Source organism: Grampus griseus, assembly GCF_964374135.1.
Source record: "Grampus griseus genome assembly, chromosome: 13".
Classification (NCBI taxonomy): Eukaryota; Metazoa; Chordata; class Mammalia; order Artiodactyla; family Delphinidae; genus Grampus; species Grampus griseus.
Genome location: NC_139007.1, coordinates 86,258,828 through 86,284,816, shown reverse-complemented (window position 1 = coordinate 86,284,816; position 25,989 = coordinate 86,258,828). Strand labels below are relative to the sequence as shown.

The following is a 25,989-nucleotide window of genomic DNA, read 5'->3' as shown; positions in this document are numbered from 1 at the left end:
TACCGCCTGCTCTACCCCGCCCATGGAACTGAGCATCGCTTTGATGGATCTGCACTTCCCTGGCTCTTAGACCCAGGACATTCCCTGTGTGTTTGGAGGAGGGAGCCGGCACAGGCTTGATTTGCCGTTGCCCGTTGCTCCTGGGGGCAGGCTCAGCCCCGACGGTCCTGCAGCTCTAAGTCTGTGAAGTGCTGCACACAGCGGGGCCCATGTGAATGGAGCAGAGACCAAGGGAATCGCGTGGGGTCACGGTAGGGGGGCCCTCTGCAGTCTTGGAGCTGGTCAGGCATGATTGCCCGGGGATCGACGGCTGCCCCTAACACCCCTGTGGTGGGGAGGACATGGCACACGCGCCTCTCTGCCTGCTGGGTCCCGAGGGTCGCACCTCCTTGAAGACAGCATGGCCCCAAGGGAGCAGCCTCCTCCCCGCACTTTTCTGCGGCCCCAAGCCGCTGTCTCCACACACTGTCCCACTCCTTGACGGGCTGGCCACTTGGCCCTGACCGCACCGGCTCCCGGGCAGCTCAACGCCGGGAGGAGGGGCCGCGGCACCGAGGACATCAGAGAAGGTGGCTTTAAAGTCGACTTCACGGGTCCAGGCCAAAGGCGGTCGGGAACTAGACCGAAGGGGAAGCCGCGTCAAAGAGGCGAAGGGGCAGAAGGACTGACCTGGGCCGGGGGCTTGTCCTCTCGATGGGGGCGCGTCCTCCACAAGGGGCGCGTCCACCACAAGGGGCGTGTCCTCCAGATGGGGCGTGGCGTCGGGGCCTCACGTGGCGTGTTCGCCAGCCGGGCGCGCGTCCGTCGCACAGGGGCGTGGCGTTGGGGCGCCCTGGGCGAGTCCGAGGCTGTGGGCTGGGCCCGGGCTGGGGGCGTGACGTCAGGCGCCCGGGGCGGAAACAAGCAGGGCTCGGCTTGGGCCGCGGGGTCCGGGCGAGGGTCTCGGCGAGTGTCGCGGTGCGCGCGGGCTGGGACTGCTGTGCGCCTGGAGGTCCCGGTGAGGTGGCGGGGCCCCTGGGGCTCCCGGTGGTCGGCGGGCGGGGTTCCGGCGCCTCTCGGGGGCCCGCCGCGTCCTCGGCCGTGGGCTGGGGTTGGCCGCGCTGTTCGGTGGCCGCCGGCCCGGTGCACGGTCGGCTTAAGGAAATCTGCCCCTTTTTAGGGAAGCGCAGGGCCTGGCGCTGGACAAGGCCTCGCGCCCTCGGAAGGCCGCGCCTTGGTACCCCTGCGGGGTCCTCCGCCGGGTTCGGCCGATGAAGCCCGCGGCCCACCTGGGCGCCCTGTGCCTGGCGCTGTGCTGCCTGGGCGGCGCGCGCGGGCTCTGGAGGAGGTGAGCTGCGGAGGGGCGCGGGGGGGCGGGAGGGCCTGCAGGGGGACACGGGTGCCCGGAGCCACCGAGCGTCTCCCGGAGGCCTGGCGCGCACGCTTTCCGTCCAGGGTCCGGTATCCTGGTGAGGTGGTCGTGGTTCCTCTTTCCAGGTTTCTTTCTCTCGCCCTTCCTCCGCTCCCTCTCGTTCCCTCTTTCCATCCTTTCTGTTGCAGCTGACAGTGTAAGGGGTAAACAGGCTGTCTGGGAGAGGAGTCTCATTTTACTAATGTAGTGGAGACCGAGATTTGAGAACCAGATTTTAATTTTCTTCTGTTTTATTTGGGTAATGCTTCAGTTAACAGAAGGATTTCATACTTACTTCGCAGGCCTGGGAAAAGGTCAGTTTTCTTTTTTTAAAAAATTGGCGTATAGCTGCTTTACAACGTTGCGTTGGTTTCTGCTGTACGACGAAGAAGTGAATCAGCTGTATGTATACACACATCCCCTCCCTCTTGGACCTCCCTCCCACCCCACCCCCCATCCCACCCATCTAGGTCAGCGCAGAACATTGAGTAGAGTTCCCTGTGCTATACAGCAGGTTCTCATTAGTTATCTGTTTTATACATAGTAGTGTATATATGTTAATGCCAGTCCCCCAATTCATCCCACCCTCTTCTTTCCCCCCTTGGTGTCCATACGTTTGTTCTTTGCATCTGTGTCTCTATTTCTCCTTTGCAAATAGCTTCATCTGTACCATTTTTCTAGATTCCACATATATGCATTAATATACAGTATTTGTTTTTCTCTTTCTGACTTACTTCACTCTGTATGAGTCTCTAGATCCATCCACATCTCTACAAATGACCCAACTGCGTTCCTTTTTATGGCTGAGTAATATTCCATTGTATATATGTACCACATCTTCTTTATCCATTTGTTTGTTGATGGACATTTAGGTTGCTTCCATGTCCTGGCTATTGTAAATAATGCTGCAGTGAACATCGGGGTGTGTGTGTCTTTTTGAATTAATGGTTTTCTCAGGGTATATGCCCAGTAGTGGGATTGCTGGATCATATGGTAGTTCTACTTTTAGTTTTTTAAGGGCAGTTCATACTGTTCTCCATAGTGGCTGTGTGGAGAAAAGGGAACCCTCTTGCACTGTTGGTGGGAGTGTACATTGTTTTTCTTTTTTAGTGAACCGCCGTTGCTGTTTTATCACTTTAAAAAGTACCATTAAATTTCAGTTTTCCCAGGAAGTGTATTTTCTGAAAAAGAGCTCCATTAATTAATTGTTGCTGTCAAGTTTTGCTGTCAAGTTAAGAGTGTATCATCGGAGACGTAGTGCGGTGCACGGGTTGAGTATGAACTGCTGGCTCATATCCAGCTGTAGGACCTTGGAGCTCTCCATCAAGGTCGTTCATCCTAAAGCCGAGAGAGTAACAGCACCTGCCTCCTAGCCTTGGTGCCAGGAGACATCAGTTAAAGTACAGAATGTGCTTAGAACCATGCCTGCCCGATAGTAATCAGTACATGTCAGCGAAGACGTTAGGCTGTGGTACGTGTAGTATGTGGTCACCTCCAGCTGATTCTCGCGATTCATGCCACAGATACAATTGGCGAGAACGTGCGGGTGATTCAGACCCTGAGGGCCTCACGGGTCAGCGGGTGTTTTCCCAGGTCCTCTTTCTCTGCTTAGTGGGCCTTTCTCTTTACAGCACAGTCAGCATCTCCGCTGCCTTGGGAGGATGTTTCTCTCTGGGTCGTAGGTGGTTATTGTGTGACAGACGTTGTGAGTCTTGGTAGTTTTATTGAAAACTGCATCCTGCTGGTCTAGTTTTCCCGGCCTCTGCCTGACCTTCCGGCCTCAGTTTCCACCTATGTGAAATAAGGTTTTCGTACCCAGAAAAACAAAAAAACAAAAAAACCCTCTTCTAATGCTTCTCCCAGCTCTAATGCTCATGCTGCAGTTCTCTTTTCTCTTGTACTGAGCACTTGCTCATTAGTTCAGACTGAAAAAAGTTTCGAAATATCGTGAATTCTCTACTTATTCAGCAGTACTCAACTATTTACAAAACTAATGTGTAACAACTTAATACTGTTTTGCTGTTGAGTCTTTGCTTCTAAAAATGCATTAATCCTGAATTACGTGTCTGCTCGAGTTGTATCCCCTGTTGCTGCTGCTGTTTTCCGTCTGTACAGCGAGTTTTTTCACAAGCCGGCCTTTCTGCCTCTGTCTCTGTGTGTGCTAAGCCTTGCACACCTGGTGGGAGGGAGGGTCCCCGTGTGAATGCTACTCCACGACCCCTCATGGAGTCTCAGGGAGGGACGGGTGGGTTTCACGGGGACGTGGGAAGGAGCCCCTAGGATCAGACGTCACCCATCCTGCAGAGAACGAGTAAAGCTTCCCGGCGGGTGGGGTGGTGACAGCAGCCTCGCGTGCCACCCTAGTGCTGTTCTGTGGCCGTGAGCTACGAAAACCATTCTGTTTTCAGGCTTCTGGGTCTCACAAATGCTGCCGAGGGGTAAGGGGTCTGTGTGTGCACCGCGTGAACACCTGAGGGGAAGGGCGCCTTCTGGTTCATTCCCTCCCTGCCGCTCTCTGCTCCCCTTCAGCGGGGGCCCCCCCAGCTGCCTCATCCAGAATCTTCACCCTCTCCCCACCTGGCAGGCCTGCCGTCCTCCTTAGTCACAGCCCTTGGCCCTTGGCGCCGTGCGTCCCGCGCGTCCTCAGTCGGCACAGCCGTCGTCCCCCTCGCTGGCAGGTGGCAGGTGCGCTGCGGGACGGTAGGGACCCGGTCCGCCAGCCGTGTCAGGGCCGCGTGCACAGCTGCAGTGCCGGGCCTGTGGCGGGCGCCCCGTGTTCCCCGAATGAACGCTGGAGTGAATGGATGGATGAATTGACCTTTCTGTAACTTTTTAAAAAGCTCCTGAAAAATACGTCCCTTGTCTTTTAACAGTGACAGCCATGAGTGGCATAAACTAATTATGGTTCACCACTGGCCTGCGACAGTGTGCAAGGTGAGTTCTGCCTCGACCGGCCCCTCTGACCAGTGACCCCCTGCCCCCGCCCCCGGTGAAGAGGAGGTTGCCCAGCAAGTTTTCTCGCCGAGCGCCTCTTGCTGACCGAACCTCCCGGCCTGTCCTGCCTCACGAGGCGGCGCCTTCCCGGCCGGAGACCATCCCTCGGGGAGGGCCTTGCACGAGGTTCTGGGGGTGGTGACACAGGCCCACAGACGGCGGGGGCTGGCTCAGGCATCACGAATGTATCCTCCCAGTTCTGGGGGTCAGAAGTCTGAAACCAAGGTGCGGCAGAGGCCCCTTCTGGAAGTTTCGAGGGAGAAGTGCTCCAGGCCTCTGCCTGGCTTGTGGCGGTGCCGGCGCTCCTTGGCTTGTAGGCACAGCCTCTGCCCTGCCTCCACACCGTGGTCTCCATCCGTATGTCTGTTTCTTTATTTATTTTTCCGTGCCTTTTTTTTTTAATTAATTAATTAATTTATTTATGGCTGTGTTGGCTCCTCGTTTCTGTGCGAGGGCTTTCTCTAATTGTGGCAAGCGGGGGCCACTCTTCATCGCGGTGCGCGGGCCTCTCACTATCGCGGCCTCTCTTGTTGTGGAGCACGGGCTCCAGACGCACAGGCTCAGTAGTTGTGGCTCACGGGCCTAGTAGCTCCGTGGCATGTGGGATCTTCCCAGACCAGGGCCCAAACCTGTGTCCCCTGCATTGGCAGGCAGATTCTCAACCACTGCGCCACCAGGGAAGCCCCCGCGTGTCTGTTTCTTATAGGAACCCCAGGGGTTGCACTGAGGGCCCACCCTCATCCAGTCTGACCTCCTCTTAACTTGATGACACCTGCAGAGACCCTGTTCCAGATAAAGTCACCTTCAGAAGGCCCTGGGGTTAGGACTTCAGCATGCCCTCCGGGACAGGCCTTGACCTGTCCCCTCCGTCCACTATCGCAAGTCTCGTTAAAATGTCTCCGCCGGAGCCTTGCCGGCCTCCTTTGCTCCGCTCGGCACAGGTGGAGCCTTCCCTCCTTCAGGGTGGCCTCCGTCTGGCCCTGCCTCGCCTGGTGCCCTTGTCCTTGTAGAGCGTGTTGCAGAGGCTCTGTCCCGAGAGCAGCCAGCTGGCGCCCCTCCTGCTGCCTGCGGGCCGTGTCCACCCCCCCGTCCATCTTGGGGAGAGTTGTCACGCCGATCCTGGTCTTGGTGCCACGACTCTAAAGTCGTTTCATCATATTGCTCAGCTGGCCCTAATTTTTTTGACAGTGTTTCTGAAATTTTGACTTGAAAATTCTCAATTTTGAGGCCTTTTCTTAAGTGCTGGGAGGCGGAGACGTGTAAATGGCAAAGCCCTCACCACCATAGCATTAGCTACCACACGCCCATCACGGCCGCCACATCTTTCTTGTGGTGAGAACATTGAGGTCTGCTCTCTTTGTAGCATTCAAGTGCGTGAAACAGCATTATTCGCTGTGATCACCATGCTGTTCGTTAGATCCCCAGGCTTTTTCACCTTATAACTGGAGGTTTTCTCTCCCCGTTTCCCCAGCCCCGCCCCTGGCAGCCACCACGCTGCCCCTGGAAACTCATTTCTGACAGGGGATCTCTTACTGTATTAGACTGCTCTGGTTTTAGTTTCCCAAACTTTACAACTTCCTGTGTCTTTCTCCCTCTGGTGCTGGTTCTTTGCTCCAGGGTAGGGAGGACAGTTGGCGGTGGGCAGAATGGAGTTGCCTGTAAGCTGTTTTCAGTTTTGTTGGGAATCTGGCTCTCACTCCTATGTAGTGAGGACGCATGGGAGCCGTGGGTTCCTTCAGGAAGGACCTGTGTGTGGAGCTCCTACCCTGGGTAACACTGGGAGATTTGCCTTCAGGGCCTGGGACGAAACTTGTGGGTGTTCCTGTGTGCTGACTAAATATACATGGAAGTGCATTCCTGCCTTGAGGCTTCAGAAATGAGATGAAAAAAATCAGTTACTAGCAAAATATCATTCTTAGGGGATTCATTTCGATCCAGGGCGGCCATGACAAGGGTCCTGCTATCCCAGTCAAGTGTCATCCTGGGGACAGGGCCGTCTCTGGGCTCCTGCCCCTGTGAGCGATGTACGCGTCACAGGTGCAGGGACAGGTCTGTCCTCAGTGCTCAGCACGGCCCCTCACGAATGCTTGCTGACGCGGGAAAGGAAGCGGCACCTTGACCTCAGTTCCCCCCGTAGAGGCTCATCTGAGACGCTGGGTGTAGAGCTGAGGTGGAAGATCCCCGCTGGGGCCTGTCTGCCCGTCCCCAGCCTCGCACTGTGGGAGAGGGCCCGCCTGCTTTGCGTGTGGTTTCCTTGGGGATGAGATGAAGTCCACGACCTCTCGCTCTGATCTCACACTTTGTCCTCCCGCCCTCTGCCCCCTTGTTCTGTAGTCTCACATCAGACATTTCAGGCACCTAAACCAGGCCTGCCCTCATTTCCAGACCAGCTGTAAAAAGCAGCAGCCTCGCTACATCAAAAGGTGATTCAAACAGGAGGGCCTTGCGCGTCAGCAGGTGATTCAAACAGGAGGGCCTTGCGCATCGGCAGGACGCCTCAGCACTCACCAGGCCCGGCATGCACTATTCATTTGCTTATTCACTGCGGGGCTACTGGGCCTGGCTTCTGACCCACTGCCTGATAGCTGAGGTGATTATTGTTTTGGAAAAACCCCATTTTAGCTAAACAATTTGGAGGTCCCTAAAACGTGTTACACTGAGATTTTTATCTCTAGAGTTTATCTTTAATGTTAAGGATATGCTCCTATTCTCACCTTGGCATTTTTCTTGGCTCCAAATTTTCAATACTTATTGTTCCACTGTTGTATTTGGGCCTGGTGCCTGAACAAACTTGAGTTTAGCAGGATACCGTCAGCCTCTTGTTCTCATTTTTGATTGTATGACAAGAAAATTATTCATGGGTAAGTATGAGTGTATCTATCAGATTGACTTAATTTTCAAGCACATAAAAAGAACAAAAGTAGCTGTTAAATTCTGTTTTCCAAATCGTTGGTTCACTCATTTCCAATGAAATATCCAGCCGCCCCCCGCCCCCGCCGTGGTATTCTCGTGAATACTGCTTATGGCAAATTACCACGGAACTTATTTCGTGTTAGTCGTGTATTGGATCTCAGTGATATTTGTCAGAAGAAAGGAAGGTTGTTAAGTGTATTTAACAAACAACAAACCAGTTGTCTTCTCTGTCTTTTCTCCATAGGAAGTGAAGGACCACTGCAAAGACCCCCCAGATTACTGGACCATCCACGGATTATGGCAAGTACTTCATGCGTTTAAAACTTCAGCGGCCTCAGAAGCTGGCTGACCTGGAGATCTAGCTTGAGTCTGATCCTGATGTGTATACTTGTGATTTCTGTTAGGAGTTTACTCAATAGACCAGATCCTTATTGAAGAACATCTCTAGTCTTTCTAACATAACCCTACTTCTGTCGTACTTGAGTTCTGTTTTGATAGAACAGTAACAGTCTAGTTTAAATATGCATTTGAGGATTCTCGGTACATTTTAGATCACTGAATCTTAATTTTCTTATTTTCTTTTGGGGCCAGTAAGTAAATGCATAACAAAAAATAAATAAATAAATGTGTGTATATTACATATATATATATGATGTGTATGTATAGTATACGTACTTCACAGACACCCAAATTTATTTTTCTGGTTTTGCCTGCATTTTGTTTAGTTTATTTTTTTGTTGGATGTGCGTATACTTGTGACGTTAAACTACGTGTGCTAATTTGCCCAGAGGGATTGGCCTGGTCCCCCTTCTCCCCGAGAGGAGGGACATCCTGGCTTGTGCTGGGCTGCTCGTCCCTCAGGGACAGGGGTCAGCAGGAAGCAAATTAAACCGGGGCCTGAGGACCTGGCCTCATCCCATCTTTGGGTTTCTGGGATTTTGCTCACGTCCTCGGCTGTCCTTGAGCTGGGGGACGGCACCCAGCGCTGTGGGAGCTGGGCTGGTCTCGGGTGCTGGGCTGGCCTGCCGACCCTGGAGAAAGCAGGTTTGGTCCCTCATGATGTCAGCTGCAGGTGGAGGCTGAGAGTTGACACGTCCAGAATTAGACACGTGAGGACAGCGTCACATGCGCAGGTCGGGAGGGTACACGTGCTCGGTGCTGAAAGAAACATACCAGGCACTTCTGAGCACGATACATGTGTTGTCCCGTTAATCCTCGTCGCCTTTAAGGAGACGGGAACTCATGCTCTTCTCACACTGTGGCTGATGAGGGGACATTTGCAGACTCAGAGCCCGGCCAGAAATCCCCGCCGGGCCGGCTCCGGGGCGCCCCCTACCGGCTTGTTTGCTGTGCTTCCTCTGCTGGGAAGTCGGCCGGTTCGCATTGTGCCTGGGTGTTTTGAGCGACTTTCCACTTTGAAAGAAACGCCAATAGTGACTGCTTGTGCCCGAGCATGACTCACGCGGCAGAAGGAATTCCCAGTTAGAAGTCACCTCCCTTTCGTTCTCTACAGACCTTAACGCAGGTGTTTTCTCATGCCGTTTGGAACCAGCCCAACCAAGACTAATTTCTCTTTATTTGTTCAATTGTAATTTCAAGGCCTGATAAAAGTGAAGGATGTAACCGATCCTGGCATTTTAATCCAGAAGAGATCAAGGTATTAACTTTTTTTTACTTTCTATTTTATATTGGAGTATAGTTGATTTACAATGTTGTGCTAGTTTCAGGTGTGCAGCAAGGGATTCAGTTACACATACACATGGGTCTACTCTTCTTCAGATTCTTTTCACATTTAGGTTGTTATGTAATACTGAGCAGAGTTCCGTGTGCTACGGTTACCTGTTTTAAATAGAGCAGCATGTACGTGTCAATCCCAATCTCCCAATAGATCCATTCCTCCTCTAAGTGTGCCCTCGAAGTCATGCTTTAAGATGTATTCACCAGCATTTACTGATATCTGAAATAGTCCCACAAGTTAAATACGATTTGCATTTAGTTAAATCCTCCTCTGCCCTGGGCCCGAAGCGCCGCAGTGACTGTGTGAGGTGACCCTGGCCCCAGCCCGCGGCCCGTCATCCCTGCTCCGGGCCTCCCGGCCGCTCGGCTTGTGCTCAGGCGTGTGTGCGCGGCCCTGGCTTGCAGAGGCACCGTGGCCCCCAGGCTGTCCTTGCTGGCTGCGGGCAGGATGGGTTTCTCAGTGGGCCCCGTGAGCAGCGAGGGAGCGGTGGGCCTTTCTAGGACAAAGGCTCGTGGTACAGAGGGACTCCTGGCACTGGGAGAGTTGGTAGCAGACGCTCCTTCCGCACGTGCGCACACACCCACACGCGCACACGTGCACACGCGTGTGTTCGCCTCTGCACAGGGTGCTGACAGCCCCTCGTGTGACTAGTCAGCTGTCGAGGTAACTATACCTGGATTCACAGGGCAGGGCCTGTGCGGCTACTGAGGCCTCCCTGAAAACATGGGGTAGAATTACGGACCCTTTCCAGGACTGTGTGGCCCCCAGGAGGACAAGGTAATGAGTTCCAAACCCATCACAGGTTCTAGTCCAAATGGAATTGTTTCCTCCTCTTTCCTTCTCATGAGGACCTTCAGTGCTGTGAGCCTGGAGGCCTGAGAGGCCGGAGCCCCAAAGCCTGGTGAGGTCTCTTTCCTCAGACATACTTTTCTCTTCCCGGACTGACTTCGACTCCCGCTAATGTTCCTGGTTAGAGTCTTGTGATCCTGCAGCGGCATCCAGGTTAATTTACTCGTAACAATGTTCTGCGTGCCTGCAGTGTATCGGGCACCGGGCCAGGGGCTGGGGACACGGGGAGCAGAGCAGGACGAGGTTTCTGGCCACCTTGCCTGCAGCCGGGAGCCAGCACACACATCACAGAGTGACAAGCGGAGTGCCTGGGGGGAGAGCACTTAGAGCTTAAGACGGTGGACCTGGGCCAGGCTCCCCTGAGGAGGTGATAGAGGGCTGGAATCCGACTTAACCAGGAGATGGGAGAGGAAGGCTGGGGCAGGAGCATGTGCAAAGGCCCCGGGGTAGGACGGAGCTTTTGAGAAACTGGGGGGAAGCCAGTGTGGCTGGGGGGTGAGCCGTGGGCCGGGGCAGTGTTGAGGGCCAGGTCCTACAGAGCCTGTGTACTGGTTAAGGGTCGTTTGTCTGCCTGAAGACCCAGAGGGAGGTCGTTGGAAGCATTCAAGCTGGAGAGTGAAGGAAGCCAGTGTGGCTTTTCTGTGGTTGCCCCGGCTGCCTGCCTGTTAAGTGAGGAGGCTCTGCAGGGTCCCTGCCAGAGGCCAGGAGCCTGGAATAGACGGAGGCTGTGGGGATGGAGGGGGAGGAAGCACAGGCAGAACCGACTCCGGGTGGGGGCTTGTCTAACTAGGGGGGTGTCAGCCTCCTTCCCCGGCCCAGGGGACCGCGCCTTGGCGCATGGGATCGAGGGTCAGCTGTGGACACACTGAGTTTGAAGTGCCCTGGAAGCATCCAGGTAGGGTCAGTGTGTCAGGAGAGAGGTCTGAGCTGGAGATGAACTTCTGCATCAGCGCAGTCAGTAAGGCGTACGCGTGAGTGCGGATGGGGTAGTGTGGAGCTGGCAGGGACCAGCCTCCAGTAGCCCCGGCGTTTAGAGCAGGAGGGACGAGGGCCACGCAGAGAAGCAGCCAGAGGGGAGCTTCGCGAAGGAGTGTAGCCAGGGTTCCTGAAGGGAAGGCGGGGGGCCCTTTGGATGGAGGGCTTGCGGGCCCAGGCCAGGAGGTGACGGGCAGCAGCCCTTCGTTCAGAACAGTGCCGCTTTACTTGCTTTGTAGCAGAGCGTCCAATCTAGCATCTGTCCCAAACAAAAGCAGCCTAGTTTGGGCAATAAATTATATCGTCGCCCTGCTCCCCCGAGGGCTATGGGGGCAGGCGGAGGGTAGGTGGGAATGGAGACAGTCGGGGAGGGCAGCATCCGGGGAGATGTCCGGCCGTGCGGGGTCGGGGGCAGTGTGTGAAATCGGTTCATAGCTGCTGGGTTGATGGGAAGGACCCACCATGGCGGGAGTGGTGGCAGGACTGAGAAGGTGAGGTCATCCTGGGCCTGGTTACACACCTTTTTTTAATGGAACCTTTTCTGGCCTTGTGGGTGTGTGGGAATTGGAAAGTGAACTTGAACGCTGTTCAGTTTAGGGTGACTGACCAGTGTATGGCTAAGACTGCCCAGCCCAGACAAGCTCTTCTCTAGGGAGAGCGAGAACTTGTATTTTGTGTTCGATTTCATTAGTAGACACTATTTTTTTAGAGCAGTTTTAGAAACCTAAAACGGAAAATTTAAGTGGACAGGACAGAGTTCCCATACACTTCCCCTCATGCCCCTACCCTGTACAGCGTTCCCCAGTCCAAACGTCTGCGTTAGTGAGGTACACGTGTTACAAGTGATGAGCCAGTGTTAATACTTTATTACCGACTAAAGTTTATAGTTTATGTTAGGTTCGCTCTTCGTGTTGTGTGGTTTTTATGGGTTTGGACAAATGTGTAATGACATGTATCCACCATTATGATATCACACACAGTAGTTTCACTGCCCTAAAAATCCCCTGTGCTCAGCCTGTTCATCCCTCCCCAGCCTCAACCCCTGGCAACCCCTGACTTTCACTGTCGCCATTGTTTTGCCTTTTCTAGAACGACATGTAGTTGGAATCATACGGCAGGTAGCCTTTTCAGGTTGGCTTCTCTACCTCAGTGATACGTACTAAGGTTCCTCCATGTGTTTTCATGGCTTGATAGCTAATTTTTTTAGTGCTGAATAATATTCCATTATCTGGATGGACACAATTTGTTTATCCATTCACCTGTCAGAGCTTGTATTTTCAAATACACTTTCATGCTTACCCAGATTTCACGTTTAGATGTGTCTTAAGAAACACTTCATGCCAAATAAGCCCAGAATCACTGGACTCACCTGTTATTAATCCGCAGAGCTCAGTTCTGTTTATGTATTAGCTTCTCAGGTTTGCCTTCTAGGTTTTGAGTTGTTAGGTCCTACCTCGATTTATTCTCATTGCTGTCACTCTGCACAGGACCTCTTGTCAGACATGAGGATGTACTGGCCCGATCTGCTGCATTCGTCTCCTAACCGCAGCCTCCATTTGTGGTGAGTCTGAGTTCTGGGGGCCGTCACGAGCCTGAGGCACTGGTGAGAGCTTCGGGGCTGTTCCGGATGCAACTACGGGAGCACAGGTAACGTAGAACCTGTCTCCCAAGGCTCAGAAGCGGGAGTGGCCTTGCATCTGCTGTGCCATTTGTGGAGCTGGTCTTCAACGGATACAAAAATGAGGGCAGGTAGAATTTACTTTGTAAACTTGCTTTTTAATCTGTTAGATCGTTCATGACTTCGTTTTAAAAACTTCCTCCACTGAGGCTTAATTAAGCCAAATACTTGCGTATCTAAGATGCCATCGCTCCAAATCAGACAGGAGAGAGTGTTCCTCAGAGCAATGGTGCTGTTGTCCTGAAATTGATGAGAAAGAAGAAGACGTCCTCACAAGACAATGACCTCTCTCTTGTGACTCAGGGCAGAGAGAAGGTGAGGTCTTCGCGGAGGCTGAGCCCTGTGCGTCCCAGTGTCCTCAGTTCAGTGGGAGCTGAGCCGAGGAGAAACGTGCTCTGTTTAATTCAACAGACCTTTTTAAATGGTTGCTTTTGGAGAGGATAAAGTTGTATTTACATTGCGTTAAGCAAGATAATTCTTCATTTTCTCCCTCACTGCAGGGCGGCAATTTATAATTCACGTGACAACGAGTCAGATTTTGTCCCAAGTGATTAATTTAACTTTGAAATATTTTTGTGTAGACGCTTCAGGAAGAGTTAAATTTGGAGAAAAGCGTTTTGAAACAAAATGGAGTGACAGTGACCTCTGGCCCCCTGGTTCACTGGTGTTCGGTTTGAGTTCACTCGAGGGTGCGTGGCAGGGAGAGGTGTTTTAGGACGCGCGGGTCTGGGTCTGGAGGCTGCCGTGCCCCCTGCACGGGAAGAGAGAAGCCCCCCTGAAAGTTCGGGAGACGAGTGGTCCAGGTCTCCATTGCTGGCTCTGTGCGGCCTGTGTTCTAGAAAGCGGTTTCAAAGTAGATTATGGCCTTGATGAGTTGAATGTGAAAAACAATAGAAAAAATTTCAGATAGCACTTCACAGTATACTTCAGAGCAGAGTCTTTGGTGACTAAGTGAGCAAAAGAGAATATTTCCAGTTGTTAGGATGTTCCGTGATAGAGTCAATCAGATTTTTGTCAAGTGACTTAAAAATCCATCACTAAACGTACACAAAGATGGCCTCCCGTGAGCTGAGTCCTTCAAGATTTGATCCAATGGTGTGGGCAGAATACACATTCAACTTTGTGTTCTAATAAAGGCAAAATGATTTACCTTTTCAGGATAAATTACACACTTAAAAACTGTTGTTCTAAATGGAAAAGGTAATATTGCACTCGGGTGAATATTTATGCCTTTGGATGTGGACTCGGCCCCCGTGGCCCTGCCATTACCGGCTCCCTGGTTATTGCACTTGGGTAGCTGTGGCCCAGGTCGCCTTGGTGTGCAGGTGATAAAGCGTCCATGGAGGCACCCCGGCCTCTCCTGTCCTTAAGGGGCAGGCTCACGTCCGAAAACGTCTCTCTTCAATCTCAATTAAGACTCATATGCGAAGGAGAGGGTCTTGGTATCTCTTGGTGCTCAAGGTAATTCCCTAAGATTAAATCTATTAACACTATCAGCCATCCTGAAAAATACTATGTGCGCGACCCTCTGCAAAGGAGGATTTTTGTTGGTTTTTTGATTCTTGTAAGAAAAAGAGCGAGAGTTTGGTCATTCCTGGTTGGCGATGCAGCCTCACTGTGGATGGTGTCCCTGGGCCTCAGCAGGAATCGTTGCCTCTCATCCCCGAGACAGGCCAGGCCAGGCCGTGGCGGAGGGTGACGTGACATCACTCAAGTGCCTGCTGGGGGTGAGAGGGCCACACCATAGTCGCGTCTGATTGGTGACAGACAATTTTGTGTTAAATGGAGAGTGTCCGATTCCAAAAGATGTGTGATTCGATGTTTTGAACGATAGTAATATCAGGACTTTAGCATCCTCTTATCTCTAACGTCTGTTGAGTTAAACTTGCTCCAGGGAGACTTCCCTGGTGGCGCAGTGGTTAAGAATCTGCCTGCTAATGCAGGGGACACGGGTTCGAGCCGTGGTGCGGGAAGATCCCACATGCCGTGGAGCACCTAAGCCCATGAGCCACAACTACTGAGCCTCCACTCTAGAGCCCACGAGCCACAACTACTGAGCTTGTGGGCCACAACTACTAAGCCCGTGTGCCTAGAGCCCGTGCTCTGCAACAGGAGAAGCCACCGCAGTGAGAAGCCTGCGCACCGCAGCAAAGAGTAGCCCCCGCTCGCCACAACTAGAGAAAGCCCACGCGCAGCAACAAAGACCCAACACAGCCAAAAATAAATAAACTAAAATTAATTAATTTAAAAAAACTTGCTCTAAGGACTTCCCTGGTGGTGCAGTGGTTAAGAATCTGTCTGCCAATGCAGGGGACACACGTTCTGTCCCTGGTCTGGGAAGATCCCACATGCCGCGGAGCAACTAAGCCCATGTGCCACAACTACTGAGCCTGTGCTCTAGAGCCCACGAGCCACAACTGCTGAGCCCGTGAGCCACAACTACTGAAGCCCGTGTGCCTAGAGCCCGTGCTCCACAGCAAGAGAAGCCACTGCAATGAGAAGCCCGCGCACAGCAGTGAAGACCCAACGCAGCCAAAAATAAATAAATAAAATTTAAAAACAACTTGCTCCAAGAATAACAGCAGTGGACATCTTGACTGTTACTGAAGGCTAGGAATGTTTGGGCGTGTGTGACGTGCTCTGTGGGCTTCAGCCCCTCACTTGTCCAACAGCCCCTGCAGGGCGTTCTAGAATTGCTGCCCCTGTCCTACAGAAAGTGAGGCACCCATAATTCAGTTACATGTGCAGTTAGCTGGAAAGAGTCTCCTTTTTCTACTTCATAGAATGTAGAAAGTGATCAAATACATCACCCTGGAAGCTATTCCAGATGAAGGAAGTTAATTACTTATCTACTTTTATTTTTCCTCATGCCTTTCTTAGGTCTGAGAGACTTGTAACTTACAGCCATTGCAGCACTTAGAATTGGCACTCTGGGTGATGTTATGAAAGAATTAGCGCACATTTACATTGTATTTCTGGGAGACTGCATGTGGGTGCCTTTTGAATGCTTGCATGAACTTTTTTTGTGAACTCTTCATGAATTAATCACTGATAAAGCTGATGGCCGTTTTGTTTTTCCCTGCTAACCATGGTTAACATCTGAACTGACAAATTGTCAATCATTCTAAAGTGGGTATAAATTACGTTCAGCAATTGATTGGATGGCAGCGCAAGGCAGTGGGAAGGGCCCTGAGCCTGGGGTCGGGTGCAGGTCAGGGGCTACCTGGCCGGGTGGCAGGTAAGCCAGGTTCCTAGCCAGCCCCTCTGAGCCTCGGTTTCCCCGTTTCTAAACCAGCAATAATGTTTTCACTTTGCAGAGTTGTGAGAATCAAATGAAGACTGGGAAGACATTTTGTAGCACTTTAATCGTTGATAAGATGTGAGGAGTTACGATCAATAGCAGTGTTTTTCTTGAATACAGGCAGCTGCTTGTTTGCAGACACTGGGCAGGCCTGTTGCTTCAGAACAGGTGTCTGTGTAGACGGACGTCTGCGCCGTAAGCAAGGGCGGAACTGGCCCCAGGCAGTGCTGGTGATCAGTGAACCTGCCTTTTCTGTGCCAGTGGCTGTTTAGCCGCTCCTGTGAAATCCCCTGGCTGGCAAGCCGTGGCTTTCCGGGAGGACGCCCAGTGCCGTGTGATTCTGTGGGTGCCTGAACCATGGTGTTCTCTTTTTTCTCAGCTTGGGTTTGTTGTTAATTGTCGAAGCGAACTGGAGCAGCTGAGCAGAGGAACGCCTGGAGAGCAGTGATGAGTGCTCGTGGAGCTTGTGCTGCGTTCAGGGGTCTCGGTCCTGAGCGGGGGTGGGGGGCTTTGAGTAGCTGCCCGTGTTGAGGTGAGGAACTTTACCCTTCCCGCTTTGTGAAAGCAGCAGCGTGCCTGCCCGGGAATGCCCTGCCCGAGGAGCCCGTGCAGACGGTTTACTGGGAGGTAGTTTCATTATTTTTTAACCAGAGATTTTTTTAAAAACATCCTTCCAGGAAGCATGAGTGGGAGAAGCACGGGACCTGTGCCGCCCAGCTGGAAGCCCTCAATTCCCAGAAGAAATACTTCGGCAAAAGCCTGGATCTGTCTAAGGAGCTTGCCCTGAACAGGTGGGTGACTTGGTCCTGTAGCCTCGCCTTCCTCGCCCCACTCTCCCAAGTCACCCCAATCCCGGAGCAGCATCTCTGCCTCCGCTGCCGGGGACCCGGGGAAGCGTCCAGTGGGGTCGTCCCTGAGAAACAGCCACTCCTCCCCTGAGCCTTTCCAGATGCCTGCGGGCCCCGACCACTCAGAGCAGCCTGAGAGCCTCTGGGGGCTCATCAGACGTACTTGAACCTGAGGCGGGCAAGACCGACGGGGGCACGCCTCTTAGCTGTGGATCCTGATAGAAGCGTGTTGCATTATCAAGACCCGCACGCCCGGAATCCTTAGGTCTTTGCTCTGGTGCCCCGCGACAAGCAGGAGGGGGTTCGGGGTGAGGTCCTTGAACCCCTAGCGATGATCAGGCCCCGGGTGAGCTCTGGGGACTCGGAAACCCAGCGAGGGCCCTGCTGAGAGCCAGGCTCGACCCGGGGAGCTGGGGCAGGCCGGCCCGCCATATAGGCAGCGTTTCTTCCTCTCCTTCATCTCGGTGCTCAGAACAAACGGGGAACTAGTGTAAAAGCCGTGGCGGGGAGGTGACACAGCTCACTTGGGCCGGCAGAGCGTGCCCGAGTCCTGTGGAGAACCTTTGCGTCTCCTTGAGACGAGGGCACCCCCATCGGTTCCTTGCACCTGCCCCGACGTCCCAGCGTTGGGGGCTCCACGGGACGTGTCCCCGTCCCACACCCCGCCCCGCTCCCTGCGATCAGAGCGGAGTGACGGCTGGGATCTGGATGGGAAGGATCTCAGGCCGAGGCGGGAGGGGAGCGCCCTTGGGGAGACGGGGAACCACAAGGCACACCCGAAGTCAGGCGCTCAGCGCCCCGGCTCCTGATGGGGGCCAGTCGTGCAGTCGTGTAGCTCCTCCCTCCTTGGGTCTGCTCGCTGCTGTGAGGTGCTGGGGGCTGCCCGTGGAGCCCGAGGTCGCCTCCAGCTCTGGATCTGCAGGGCTGAGTGCCCGCGCTAAGGATGTGATGGAAATGGCAGCCTCTTACACGTCCTGGGTGTCCTGCAGGGGCTTCGTGCTGGAAGCAGAAGAGCAGGCCCTGTGAACACATTTCCCCACTGCAGAGGTCCCGGGGAGAGGCAGCCCAGGGCGTGTCGGGCAGCGCCCAGCGCACGAGAGCCACGGGTGCTTCCCACCCACCAGCCCATGAGGGAAGGAAGGTGCCCTCTGTTTCCCACTACGGACCTCACGGTCCCAATTCATGAGCAGCGTGAGTCCCACTGCACAACAAAATGAATCAGCCCTACACATGCAGGTATCCCCTCCCTTTGGGACTTCCCTCCCATTTAGGTCACCACAGTGCATCGGGTGAGTTCCCTGTGCTATACGGCGTGTTCCCATCAGTTTCTGTTTTATACAGAGTATCAGTAGTGTATATGTGTCAATCCCAGTCTCCCACTTCCTCCCACCCCACCCCTTTCCCCTTGGTGTCCATACATTTGTTCTCTACGTCTCTGTCTCTATTTCTGCTTTGCAGCTAAGATCACCTGTACCATTTTTCTAGATTCCACATATATATGCGTTATTACACGACATTTGTTTTTCTCTTTCTGACTGACTTCACTCTGTATGACACTCTCTAGGTCCATCCATGTCTCTGCAAATGACCTAGTTTCATTCCTTTTTGCAGCCCAGGTTTTATTGAATCAAACAGGAAAAGGGGAATAAACCGACATGCTGACAGTTTTAAAGTCAAATATCTGAATAATTCGTCCCTTCATCCAGCAGCTATTTATTAAGGACCTCCTGCTTAACGCTTTTTGAATGCCGGTGGCTTTACCTTTATACACACGGGTGCAAAGCTGCTGAATTCTGGAATCACTGGAGTGTGTTCACAGGGGCCCACGGAAAGGCACTCCTGGGAATACAATGTCTGTTAAAAACTATGTAGAGGGCTTCCCTGGTGGCGCAGTTGTTGAGAGTCCGCCTGCCGATGCAGGGAACACGGGTTCGTGCCCCGGTCTGGGAAGGTCCCACGTGCCGCGGAGCGGCTGGGCCCGTGAGCCATGGCCGCTGAGCCTGCGCGTCCGGAGCCTGTGCTCCGCAGCGGGAGAGGCCACAACAGTGGGAGGCCTGCGTTCCACAAAAAAAAAAAAAAAAAAAACTATATAGAACAACCACAGAGAAATCCTATTCTTTCCCAGTTCGTCCAAGGAAAACCTAAACTCTTAGTACTCATAAAATTAAAATTGAGTCAAAACTTAAACATCCCTTCTATTTTTCTCTAATTATAAACCATTACTACAGATTGTATTTTTCTCAAACGTAAGCCTGTCACATTATCATAAAGTAGCAGTTTTAAATTCAATTTATAATATAGAGGTAGCAAACCTGGAAAAATGTGAAATATCTTGAACCGAAGCTCTCAGATTACCCACAGATATGGACCAGGGGATTAACGCCAAACTAATCAACTCGGTAGGAAAAATTGTACTCTATCCTGGTCTAGATGCCAGGTTTCCCCCAGTATTTCTCTCTCTCTTTGCCGTATTTCCTGGATGTCTTAACCCAGGAGGGTTCTAGAGCAGTGTTACCCCAAAGAAATAGAACTCAAGCCACATACGTGGTTTTAAATTTTCTAGTAGCCCGATTAAAAAGAGCAAAAAGAAACATTGGTTTTATAGTGTATTTCGTTTAACCCAATATATCCCAAATATCACTGCAACTGGTAATAAATACTTAAAAATCATTGAGAAGTTTTGCATTTGGGGAGCATAAAGTGTTTGAAATCTGGCATTTATCCTACAGTGACAGCACAAGGACGGGCAGTGGGTGTGTGTCTTCAAGGACCTCTTCCCGCTTGTTCTAGGACCACACAGCAAAAATCCATAGGTCACCGATGTGCAGTCTCTAGAGAAACTGTCTCGTTAATGCTTTTGCCAGAAACCATGACTGACGGAGGCAGGGCCCGGCTGGAGTCCTGTTTCCCTCAGGCAGACCCCTGTCTGACGATGTCAGTGCCTGGGGTCCCTGCATCTTCTCCACGTGGTCACAGGTGGGATGATCCAGAGCCGTGATGGGGGATACAGAGCATTTTTGGAATTACTTAACCTGAGAATATTTTTACACCGTACTCTTATCATTTAGTAAGTTAACCATATCATACTATGATTAGCATTCATTAGAGCTGGTTAAAACCACGTGCTTTAGGAAGTGATTCCAGGCTGTAGGGGGGATTGAACCTATTTTAAAGATCTGACCAAATGCAAGGTTGTTAGGATAAGGCTAGAATCCCAAATCAATTGCTACGTATCGTTTAGGACAGGCGTGGCACATGCGTGGTTATGTGATAGCAGCTCCAGTTGGTCGCAGCCATCCGGACCACTGCCGAGAGGTTCCGGTGCTGGAAGGGGGGCCCAGATCAGACACGCGTCTGCCCAGGGTAAGGGGAGGTCCAGGTGGCCTGAGCACCATTTATGTGCTGCCCTTGTCAACAGATTTGTTGCCCCAGGTAATAGAAAGTACACACTTTCCTTTAAGTGTCTTCATTTTTACTGTGAAATATGGTAAGAACAAGAAAGGAAAATGGACCTTCATTATAGTTATTTTTTTTTTTTTACTTTAAATTTTAGCACGCTCCAAAAATTGGGGATAACACCGTCTACTTACTACCAGGTAAGTCTTGCTTTCAGCTTAATCAAATGTGTATCCGCTAACTGGGGACACCTGGCCACGTTCAAGTGTCCCATCAGCCTGTGAGCTGCACTCAGGTTTTAAAGCGACCCAAACCAGACCCTCTGACCTATTATGTTTCTAAATAGGTTTTATTTAAATCTTGTTTTCCTCTGTGTTTTGAGTGTAAACTAAAGGCTACTTAAACATGATTTTGAAGCAGATTGATGATTTCATGGTGAGAAGTGTGTTCCGGGTTCTGAAGACGCAGGTAGAATATGTAGTTGGAAACCACCGTTTTATAATAGTTTGAGGAAGAAAGTGAAAATTTGTTTTTATGATGTAACTATGCTTTGTTGCGTGAGAAAACTAGAAGTTTAAGCATGGCAGAGCCTGTTGGCTGGTGGCCTCTACAGAAGGTCATTGTTTCCACCCAGGGTGACGCTCTGTGAGCACAGCTGTGTTTGTGCTCAGCCGGGCCACCCCTGGCATCGGTGGCCGCCAGACCACAGGCGTAAAGCCTCTGCTCTGTGGCCCTTTGCAGATATAAAAAAGCCTGAAGCTGTGGCTATAAAAAAGCCCGATACAAGATATATAAAAGCCTGAAAGTCACTGATTTTCGCAATTCTGAGTTCGGTGCCATGGCTGGATGCTGAACCATCGTTCTGGTCTCGTGACAGTCGGTGGAGCTAAGTCTGCACTTGAGTCTTGCTCTTTGTATCTGCTGTTTTCGTCCCTCCCTGGAGAGTAGGGACCAGAGGGAACAGTGCCCTTCAGGAGTGTCAGCTGCCCTTTATCCATCCTGCCAGGAGGCCGTGAGGCCGTGTGCTTGCCGGCCCCTTGGTTTCATCTGGACTCCCGTTTAAGTACATAAAGGGAATTTTTTACATCCTTGCTCAGAACTTGACATTCAGAGAACTGATTTCGATTCTAGCAAAAGCAACAGTGACAGCACATGTTTTCTGAGCTCCTCTGTACTGGAGACATGAGGTTTGGTGTCTGAAGTAGCGTGATGCACGGCACAGGCAGGGTCCTGACCTCTGATCTCCTAGCAGGAGAGTTTGTGCTTTTAAAAGCACGCGGCCTCTAGGCCCTGGATCAGGACAGCAAGGAGAACGGAGACCCTTGTAGAGCGGCTTGTGTGGATTCCGGTCTGGAGCGGGGAGCCCAGGGGGGCAGCCTCGTCTCCTTCGGGGATGGGGGGGTGGGGCAGTTCATTCACCAGCATCTTCCAGTTCTATCTGTGAGCCAGGGGAGCTCAGGGGGATGACGCTGTTGTCGGTTGTTTGCGTTCGTGAGAGTAGAAACCAGTGTCACTCGTTCTGAGTAAAACGGCACTGTTCATTTTCTCTGTTGAAGTTTCATTTCTAATGCACTTTATCTAATTTCAGATTTCAGATATTAAAGATGCCCTTGTCAGTGTGTATGGAGTCGTGCCCAAAGTCCAGTGTCTTCCAAGACAGGTCAGACGTGTGCTGTTCTGTCATCCTTTCTGTTCCCATCAAGAAGACAGTTCAGTTCTTCTGAGAGCTTTGTCCTCACCGTGAAGTTCCCAGGACAGAGTGGTGTATGTGTGGGTGTGCAAACGGGCCTGTGCTGTGTGTGCGTGTGTGTGTGTGCGCGTGCATGGGCGCACGCGCGCGCGCGTGTGTGTGTGTGTGTGTGTGTGTGTGCGCGTGCGCACTTTGAAATAATAAACTGTCTTTTGACACCGTGCTAGGATGGGGCTCGTTTCCTGGCAGCTTCCCCCTAACAAGGCTCCCGTCCTGGAGGGGTGGTGCAGTAGGGGCGAGGCAGCGTGGGTATATTTTGCAGGTAAACATTTCTCAGCGTTCGCATTGTTAGTCTTAGACGTTTCAGTTGTAGTTACCTGTCCAACTCATAGATGGATTGTACTTTCTTTTGTCAGCTGATAAAGTCTTAAATTCATTTAGCGATAGGGTGCTATTTACCTACTTATCAACAAAAAGCTGTGTCTTCTCCTGGGACAGTGATGCAGATGCGGTGCGTCTGGCTGTGTCTGCACGCACCATTACTGATGTGTAAATTTCTAAGATGAAAGTGGGGTCCCTTCCCTCACGCCGCCAGCCTGGCGCAGGGGAGTGGCTGGATGGTGACCCCAGGTGCTGCCTTGGGCCCCAGCCCCACCTCACTGCTGGAGCTAGGCCTGCTCCTGGAACATGGATCCTGGGTCCAGAGCCACCGCTTTTGTTTTTCTTCAAGTTCTAAAACTCGCTGATCATAGAACCGTCATGATGATCCAACCTGAATTCTAAGACGTCTTTTGTTCCTCATTGCAGGGCGACGAGGAGGTGCAGCTCCTTGCGCAGATTGAAGTGTGCTTCTCCAAGGACCTGCAGCTGCAAAACTGCATGGAACCCGGGGAGCCGGCGCCCCGAGGGCCGGAAGCGAGGCCGGCGGCGAGCCTGGGGCTGGAGATCTGCAAGGACGGCGTCCTCTTTTACCCCGCACTCAACAAGACCAATCACTGATGCCCACATTTTGTAAATAGTCTTTATTTTGAAAAGCAAGAGGAATTGACAAACCACTGCTTTTTAAAAAGCAACTCCGAAGTGAAACCTCCTGTTTACAACCTCTTTACCTAAGCCTGTTCTGTTTGTTTTGCTTTGCACTCCGTGTCTAGGAGTTGATTTTCATGGTACATGTAAAGATGGGGTGAACTTTGGGTACGTTGAAAGGGAGGAAAGTTCCCCGCCTCTTGGCTGCTTTGTGACTGCAGTAAAGCTTATGGTTTTCTTTTTCTCTCCTTTATCAATCTCTGTGACAGCCTTGGAAGACAAATCCGGGCAGATGGTACCGATTCAGGAGAACTCTCTCCTGTGTCCCTCTCAGTGAGCTGCCTTCTCGCTCTGAATACTCCTCGGGGGCCGTTGGGACCATCCCTCGAGCAGGAGCCCGGGCCGCCTCGCAGGGGATGCACAGGAGGGCGTCTCCACTTCCGACCTCAGGGCTGCCGGCTCCTGTTCCGCGGTCACCCACCAGCGTCCCCCTCGGTGACCTGGCATGGGTGGGCATGGGCGTGTCCTCTGAGGGTGAGATGCTCTGTGGGGGGGGCGGGGTGGGGAGGCGGGGTGCTGCAGGCTTCTCTCTTCTCGCCAGAGGAAATCTGGGTGCATGACCGAGTGCCAGCCAGCACCCCCAGTCAGTGGGTACTCCTCCCTGCAGACCAGAAATGCTGTAGGTCAGTCTGTATCTGCTTTCCTTTCCTTCTGTCGGAAGGCAGCATCAAGCCTTAGAGCGCTGGGGCTGACGTGGCCCCAGGGGCGGGCTGCATCCTTGGGTAGTGATGCCGGTGACAGGGCTTGTCTCGGAGATGATGCGAGTTCCAGGCTCAGGTGGGCTGCTGCATGCATGGTCCTTACCTGCTGAATGGCATTTCACCTGTAAAGTGAGGATACCTAAAGTGGTCTGTGAAGTGGACTTTCTGTGCTTTATTAAAACTACCTTTTAACATTATTTCTCCCCAGTCTCTGTCCTTTTTTAAAATGCTTTTAGCTGTGTGGGCTAAACTGTGATGCCCAACACTGTCTTAATCAGGTTGACATTGCCCTGTTTCTTTTACTTAACAAATTAGAACTTACTACGTGCCAGGCGTTATGTTAAGCACTTAAAAATGTTATTTAATCCTAAGAACAACCATATTTTCAAAATAATCCTATCTTTAAAAAATAACCTTGGGGGCTTCCCTGGTAGCGCAGTGGTTGAGAGAGAGCCCGCCTGCTGATGCAGGGGACACGGGTTCGTGTCCCGGTCCGGGAGGATCCCACATGCCGCCGAGCGGCTGGGCCCGTGAGCCACGGCCGCTGAGCCTGTTGCTCCGCAACAAGAGAAGCCACCACCATGAGAAGCCCGCGCACCGCAACAAAGAGTAGCCGCTGCTCGCTGCAACTAGAGAAAGCTCGTGCGCAGCAACGAAGACCCAATGCAGCCAAAAATAAATAAACAATAATTTTTTAAAAAATTAACCTATTAAATTGAATCACTATGAAAGGTGACACTTAGGAATAAAGCCTGCTTCTTCATGTTGTATAATTATTATTAGCTAACAAGCAAGTGGGATTGATTCTAATAGCATAAAGTTTTTTTTTAAACAGTGAATTTCTCATCAGAGGAAATCCTAATTTTATTTCCATTCCGGTGAGTCTCCAAGGCTTTTTGTGTCTTCCTAGGGCTGCCATAGCAAATTGCCACAAACGGGGCATCTTGAAACAACAGAAATGGCTTCTCTCACATTTCTGGAAGCCAGACATCTGGGACCAAGTGTCAGCCTCGCACTGAAGGCCCCAGGGGAGGATCCTTCTCCGTCTCTTGTGGCTTCTGGCAACCCTCGGTTTATAGACACATTGTTCCAATCCATCTGTGTTTTCACATGGCTACTCTGTGTGTGTGTGTGTCTCTGCATCCAAATCTCCCTCCTCTTTCTCTTAGAAGGACACAGTCGTATGGACTAAGGTCCACCCTAACAAACTCATTCTAACTTGACTATATCTGCAGAGACCCTATTTTCAAATAAGTTCACATTCACAGGGGATTCGAATGCAGACATATCTTTTGGGGACACATTCACCCACAACACCTGCAAACAAGCAGGACCCATCGGGCTGTGCACCTTTGTACCCTTTCGAGCAGACCTTGCTCAGTGCCTTGTCTAGTTTCTCCACTGACCTATTAGCCTCATAAGAAAATGAAGAAGGAAATCTTTGAAGAATCAACACAGGTGAAACCCCTGCAATTGAGTGGCTTGACTTGGCCAGGGCTGAAGGGGTTTCTCAGACAAGTTTAAGGTTATTCTTTGTCACTTTTGCCTTTGTCATAATGCATGAGGACTAAGATGAGACAGCAGCACCTGAGATGTGTCTGTTCTCACAATGTGTACGTTCAAGATGGGAGTAGCTTAGTTACAGCCAGGTGGGCCCTCAGGTGAGCTCTATATGCATGAACTTCTGGAGGCAAAGGAGGCAGCAAACAGCCCAACCCCGGGGGCAGAAGGTGAAGGGGGGCGGGATGGTTGAGAAGGGCTGTGAAGGTGGGTTCCATGGGGCCGGTTGGCTGGGATGTGTCTCAGCGATCATTCTGGTTCAATCTCTCCTGGTACCCAGTGAGTCCTTTCAAATATGTAGGTTCATGTCTTTTATCTCTGGAATGTTTTCAAGGGTTATAGTTTTAAATGTTAGTTCTGTAATGTTTTAATTTTCTTATTCGAGGACGCCAACTGTAACAGGGAAGGACCAAATCTGACTACATGTTTGATCTGTTTCTTTTACTTGAACCTTTGCTTTCAGCTGCTTTTGTTCACTAAAAGGATACTATCTACACATAATGGCCTGCCTCAGGGAACCCTGACCCTCTGCCTGAAGGTTAAATCAAAGTGCCTTTGTTCAGGGAAACATCCGGGCCCTGTCCACCTGGGGATGGCTGCAATAAAGAAGAAATTAACACATTCTCTCCCCAGGGCTGGCCATTCCACGGGATATTTGCAAAACTTACCGCCTTTATACTTTACTTCCCCATTTCCTCCCCTTCTCTGTGCTATCAAAGAAACGCATCCAAACCCCGATAAGATGGTTATTTTGAGACTTATTCTGCCATCTTCTTGGTCTGCAGGCCTCCCGAATAAGGTCCTTGCTTCAACACCTCATCTCCGATTCGTTGGCCTGTTGTGCAGCGGGCGGGCAGAGCGAGCTTGGAC

At 51.7% G+C, this 25,989-nt stretch overlaps 1 protein-coding gene across 2 annotated transcripts; it reads left to right on the top strand.

The window, feature by feature from the left end:
- The first annotated feature begins 858 nt into the window (after nucleotides 1-858).
- Nucleotides 859-23,740, top strand: RNASET2 (ribonuclease T2). 2 transcript variants are annotated; one of them, XM_082668550.1, is made up of 11 exons: nucleotides 859-997; nucleotides 1,160-1,327; nucleotides 4,264-4,324; nucleotides 7,542-7,597; nucleotides 8,897-8,954; nucleotides 12,347-12,420; nucleotides 16,516-16,629; nucleotides 20,240-20,282; nucleotides 21,671-21,742; nucleotides 22,580-22,783; nucleotides 23,068-23,740. In XM_082668550.1, the coding sequence occupies exons 2-10, from the start codon at nucleotides 1,251-1,253 to the stop codon at nucleotides 22,769-22,771; spliced, it is 747 nt and encodes a 248-aa protein (XP_082524676.1). In that variant the 5' UTR covers nucleotides 859-997; nucleotides 1,160-1,250; the 3' UTR covers nucleotides 22,772-22,783; nucleotides 23,068-23,740. The 2 variants fall into 2 exon arrangements, with proteins under 2 accessions (XP_082524676.1, XP_082524675.1); XM_082668549.1 differs by having other exon boundaries at nucleotides 22,580-23,740.
- The last annotated feature ends 2,249 nt before the right edge of the window (nucleotides 23,741-25,989 follow it).

Coding starts and splice junctions, on each gene's coding strand:
- RNASET2 (XM_082668550.1), top strand. CDS start 1,251: ATGAAGCCCGCGGCCCACCTGGGCGCCCTGTGCCTGGCGCTGTGCTGC. Junction 4,325..7,541: donor GGCCTGCGACAGTGTGCAAG/GTGAGTTCTGCC, acceptor TTTTCTCCATAG/GAAGTGAAGGACCACTGCAA. Junction 21,743..22,579: donor TCCAGTGTCTTCCAAGACAG/GTCAGACGTGTG, acceptor TCCTCATTGCAG/GGCGACGAGGAGGTGCAGCT.